General features: G+C 38.7%; 1 protein-coding gene across 1 annotated transcript in view; it reads right to left on the bottom strand.

Annotated features, from left to right (window-relative positions):
* Window positions 1-751: 751 nt before the first annotated feature.
* CDS1 (CDP-diacylglycerol synthase 1) overlaps window positions 752-6000 on the bottom strand; it is a 30023-nt gene continuing 24774 nt past the window's right edge. Inside the window, exons 12-13 of the mRNA XM_066186484.1 lie at window positions 4678-4781; window positions 752-3526 (exon numbers count right to left, since the gene is read on the bottom strand). Of these exons, the coding sequence (XP_066042581.1) occupies window positions 3397-3526; window positions 4678-4781 (234 nt within the window). The 3' untranslated portion in view covers window positions 752-3396. The remainder of the gene's footprint in view (window positions 3527-4677; window positions 4782-6000) is intronic.

Below are 6000 nucleotides of genomic sequence, written 5' to 3'. Positions count from 1 at the left end.
CAGGACTCACACCTAAGTTCATGCAATTTGAAACTGCTAAACAAGAAACTGGATATCCATTTTATAATTGGGAAATTACTTGCAAAAAGAAAGGGAAATTGCAACTTAGCTATGTGCAGGTAGTAGTACCAGCTGGACAAAAGGACTCTGTGCAGGTACCAGTCCCAAACCTTATTTGTCTAGCAGAAGAAAACTCACCGCTAATTTCCCCCTTCCTTTCCTCAGAAGACCATTAGGAAGTAGATGCAGACCACAGGAAAGCTCTGTGCTTCTCCTCAAGTTTCTAAAATCCAAGGAGGTGCACAGCACACACGGAGTTGGCTGAGGGTGAGTGTTAAACAGATTTTACAGTCTGTGTAATTTAGAAATATGATGCATTTCTTACCTGGCTTGTTTGAGGCTGCAGGAGGTGAAGGGCCTTAAATCCAAGACTTAAAAGGGAAGGAACAGGAAAGCAGGAGACGTAGCTGCCAGCTGCCACCCCATCAGCACCACAAATGGTGAATACTGACAGGTCTATACCAGTATTGTTGGAGTGAACACCTTTAGGAAAAGGTGACAAGCTTGCATATCTTTGGACATGAGGCACATTGTACAAGTTTCAGCAACAGACATGGATGGTTTGAAGTCTTAAGGGGCAATAGGTTGGAAATTTATAGCAGATTTTCTATTAAGAACACAAATGTAAGGAATCTACAGGACTACAAATTCTTGTTAAGAAAACTCCACCCACTGTACACACTATAGGAAATAAAAGAGAGGAGGGCTTCTGTCCCAATTTTATTTTATTTTTTTACAATACCTGCTTCAATGAAAGATTGAAACAGTCAAACTAAAACAGACATTATATGCTCATACCATTTACAATATTTACAGAATATACATTTTTCTTTTTTGCTCAGCAGGTAATTATAGCCACTTGGGACAAAAGTGCAAGTGAAAAGAATCACTGATGTAAGAAGTTCAGCTTCCCTGTTGATCATGTTTCAATGCTTGAATTAACAGAAGTAGCCAGTGTGGTAAATTCTGTTTATAGTAACCAAGCATAGGTGTCACTTCACAGTGACATATCCTGCTCAGCTGTGTTTACACCAAGCCTAAACCAGAAGGAAGCTTTTACTCTATTTAGAAAATTGATGAGTGAGTTCACAGGTGATCCATCTTCATTTTAACATTGAAAAGCAGAATTGCAGTGTTGAATTTTCTATTGTGCACATAGATAGCAATTAATTTCAAATGCTCTGTTGTATTAAATACTAAAATATATTTAACTTCCTTATTGTACATGCTATAAAATTACACTAAAAATTTCAAGTTTCTGAAGTATCAATTACCCTTTTACATATATATTCTCTATATAATTTTTAAATATTTAGATTTTTTTGAATACCCAGGATAAAGATATACCAGCTCCAGTATGGCTGTATTTTATCATTACATCTACCAGAGTCCCATACATAACCAAAGCCTCATCTAAAAGCTAGTTTTGAAGATATTCTACTTTGGTTTCCCTCTCATTTTCTCTTCCCTTCTTTTTAAAACACCTTTCCAAAGGTAGCTGTGCTACCTTTTAACTTCAGGTTATGCTTTATCTGGAGTGAGGGCTGAATTTCAGTCCCCTCCACCTAATACGCCAAGTCACAGAGCCACTTACAGACAAGCAGCAGGTGATGTTTTTCACCTCTTGGAGTGTTCCTTCAATACAGTACTGCAATCTCCAGGTCAGACATAATTTAACTCTGTCAATACTTGACATCAAGAGGAATTACTTTAGAGCAGGACTGTGTTGAATGTACAAGGAGGTGCCTTTCCTTACACAAGCTGTACCAGCCCAAGTGCAAAACAGAGTGCACTGTGGTCTCAGCTACATGGTATTCATCAAAAAGCAGTTTGAATTTTACAGATAAATCTTCTCACCCACCCAAGTGATTTTCTCCATGGTTGTATCCTCAAGTAGCACCAACCATTTAAATTTTCATCTTTAGTACATATACATACATCTTTTAATAATTTATATACACATACATAGATGTAGCATCGGTCTGTGGAGAAACTTATTTACAATTAGTTGGAAAAATGAAATTGTATCCATTTACAGTATATGAAAACAAAATTGGCATTTGTGCTTTCTGTTTGAACAGCAGTAATTTTTATCATTTCAAAAAAAATCGTATTTTTATTTGCATCAAGACGTTACATGATGAAAAAAGTTGTAAAACAACTAGGATTGAGAATAATAAAGCATTAATTCTCCTCATATACCCCACTAAGCCTACAGAAGAGCTGCTTTCTATAAAAATTCTCCATTCAAACTCCTCTGTGGTTACCCAAGCTTGCTTGAGGATCTTCTTAATAAATAATAACACACAGCAGAAGAACCACGCATTCTGTCTTGCACTGTGCACATTCATGAGATAAAAGTTTCTGCCTTCACTGAGTAACACACTGATAAACACCACTCAAACCTCACTTTTTACTCAGGATCTCAAAGTGCTTTTAAAAAGAAGGAAATACCCCAATTCTACACAGCAGTTAAGAGGCACAAGGAATAAGGCTTGAATTACTGTCTTCAGACACCGACCTGGCCATGGAAACTAGGGACTTAAGCTTCAGATTCTCCTTGATCTGTTTATTGGGCTGAAGAATTCTGTTTTCTCAGGTAATCTCTACTCCTGGTGGTACACACTTGTTTATTATCTGTAATGTTAACAACAACAACAACAAAAAAAGCAGCTCCACAGGCCCAAACTGCCCAACTGTATTTCAAAGTCCAGATGTACTTCCATAAATGTACTTTTCTCCTGAAAGCATGAAATGGTTTCATAAGAAAGCTGTTAAATTAAAAACAGAGCTAGGTTTAATCTTCATAACAATTAAGTAAATACAGGTAGTCTGATACAGCAGGCTCAAAGTACTTCTTTGACCAGGCTAACAAGTGTTTTCTGGCCAATAGTAATTTCAGCATCAGCCTGTATAGAAGTTACTGCCTCCCCGATGTCTTTACACTTCAGTAACCACTGGAGATCAAAAAGGTATTGCTAAGATATACAGATTTAAATAATTCATTAAAAACTTACAGTGAATTTCATTATTTTTTTTCTTAAATACAAAGAGTGTCAGGCTGGGTGCTGAACAAAGACTGCTGCCATCCACTTCAGGAACCAAAATACACAGCACGTGTACCATTACTCTGTCAGCATTTGAATTATTTTAGGAGTAAGAGATCGTTCGTGTCCTAGTAGGAAGTCCTAGCATTCACATTCATTTCAGGAAACATTCACCTTTTCCAGACTACAAACTACTCTTCCTTTAGCCATCATTTATGCGCACTTTTGCAATGTTTTTCCACAGGCTTCTTGTAGATGGAGTTTTCTTCTAGTCCTCTGTTTTGACAAACTACCCTCTTAGAGACGGCTGCAAGATCCCTTTTTCAACGAGGTGAGATTTCAGGGTTTTGTACACACTTAATTGTTGTTCAGGCTGAAGTATCAACAGCTGTTTCAGTAATTTGCTAGGATTTGGACCCCTGTCAATGAAAAAAATATGTATTTTTTTGTGACCACAGCTTTAAAGAGTCTTTTAGATTTCTTCTTGCTGCCCAAACAATGCCTTCCCTTTCTTGAGAGCACCAAATTATGGATTTCTCCCAGTGTGTCTCCTCAGGATGCACGGGCCAGTATTACTGGCAAAGCGTATTCTTAGCTCAATATAAACAGAAACTAAAAAGCATTTCTATTTGCTGTCAAATGGGGATATTAAGAAGGCTTTTGACAAATAAGATTCCTTGATTCATCCTTTATCACTGTAATCAACATTTTTTATTAGCAGATTTTAATTTAGTATCTGTTGCCTGCCAGATAAGCTATGTACTACTGAACTAAATGGGAAATTGGCCAGGTCCGTAAAGAAAACTGCAAATTAAACCACGCTTTTCTAAATATCAGCCTCATTTTTAGCTAGCCACTTACTTACAATCTACTTCTAAGATGAGCCAAATGTAGGCAAAGAATCTGTTGCTGATTAGGTATCTAATAATTATTTTACCATATACATTTACAAATCTAAGAGCATATTTTGATTTGGCCCCTTGAACCACCCCTACCTCAGAAACTAAAATGTCTGTTTTAAGAGAATTGTGATTCCCATGATTTCTTCTTTAAAGCTGATGTGGTTCAGGGAAGATGAGCAGTATTTTAGGCAGTTGTCTCCTTTCTTTAACTATAGCATTTTCATCTTAAACAGAAAATCCCAGGCCAAGCAACTGAGAAATCTTGAAACTCATGGGAAGAACTGTGATGTCACAACCGACAGGCTCTTTAGGGACCACACAGGGAAAGCAGATGCTGCACAATCCTCCTGCCTGAAACCCCATCCTACACCCTTCTGTATTCAGTAAATTCCAGTAAAACTTCTAATAGGCTGCTACATAAAGCTTTCTGGTAATTCAGGTGCACAGGTTACCTTCAACAGCAGTCACAGAAACATTAAGGCATAGCTTGAGCCCAACACAAATCCTAGGCAGGGACATTGTTTTCTTAATAGTCCTGTTTTTGAAGTGATTGGATAAATCCTATTTAGCAACCTGCAAGCTCTACTATGCTAACATAACTCCTGTGCATTCATAATGGCACAGCTCCTGTGCTTGCTTCAGTGGTTAATATTGTAAAAAGTCCATACCTTATGAAACTGGTGATATAGACATGAACAAAAGTGGCCATCAAGTACTGACAATCAAAGCGATCCATTATCCCACCATGACCAGGGATTGTGTCTGCAAAATCCTTTTGGGTGTGAAGGACAAGAAGGGGAAAGAAGAAAAAAAAAAAAAAAAAAAGATGGTCAGTGGTTCCTGAGAAACACACAAATGATGTTATCACTTGGCAGCAGCATGTTAGGGCTGCAAGTAAGCCATGGTTTCACTGCATGGAGCCAAAAGTTAGCAAGAGGCTCCTTTGCTAAAGGAGTTTTCAATTGCAAAGGAGAGCCAAGGAGTGAGAAGAAAAAGAGGAGAAGCAGCAATCTGTCCACAGTATTGCACAAGAGGACAGCAGCAGGTCAGGTGCAGGTGTGCCCGTACTGAGAATACTTGTGTGCCTATACACACCTCATTTTGTAGCACACCTCTTAAGCTACTGGCTGTTGTATCTTGCCTCTGCAGAATCTAATTCTCCTCTTTAATACCTTTTTTGCTTTATCCTCTAGCATAGTTAAAAACCATATGTGCAAACAATAGAAATTTATCTAACAGAATCAAAAAACACACTGTGAAAAAATGGTCACTACTTCAAAAAAAAATTCGGATGCAAACAAAGCTCGATACACTACCTTTGTGTTATCTGTCTTGTCTACAGAACAGCTTTATCAATCAAAATACCTTCAGTTATCCTTTCTGCCAGCCACATTCACTCGTGTCCTCTCTGACCTTAGTCAGTTACGTGGGGTGACTGCCAGCAAATTAAACTAGTCCTGCCCAGTGTGGGGCAGGCATGCAGTGCACTGCCTTCAGCAGTAATTCCACAATATCCCTGACAGTCCTTAAGTCATCACTTCGGGGCCCAAAAGTTTTAAAAGGAATCTGCTTTTTAATATTCTATTTTAAGAATAAGTGCTGCTTTTTAGCGGCATTTTTTTCATCCCAAATTCCTTCTTCACACCAACAGTCTTTTGCTACATGGCCATACAGGTACGAGAGTGCTGTGGACAGCAAAGTGCTGGGCAAGCTGCTGGGACCAGCATGAGCAAGAGGGGTAAGTACAAGCACAGGTACAGGAGTTCAGCACAAGCAGAGAGGTTTACACACTTCTGTGCAAAGCACATGCCAGCTTGGTGGACATATGGAACAACAACATGAACGACAACAAGCAACAGGGAAAGAATTACAGCAGTCCTACCAAGACATAAAGAAGGTCAGGAGAAATTTGGGGCTGCCCTCTTGCCATACTCCTGCTGCCATTTAATACCAGCCAAGGGTAGCATTGCCACAAGCAACAGTGCACACCT

The sequence above is a fragment of the Chamaea fasciata genome, unplaced genomic scaffold (assembly GCF_029207755.1).
Source record: "Chamaea fasciata isolate MVZ Bird 193981 ecotype frontalis unplaced genomic scaffold, bChaFas1.0.hap1 SCAF_6, whole genome shotgun sequence".
In the NCBI taxonomy this organism is placed as follows: Eukaryota; Metazoa; Chordata; class Aves; order Passeriformes; family Sylviidae; genus Chamaea; species Chamaea fasciata.
Note: the sequence above shows the minus strand (reverse complement) of the source record. Positions and strands in the feature narration are given on the sequence as shown.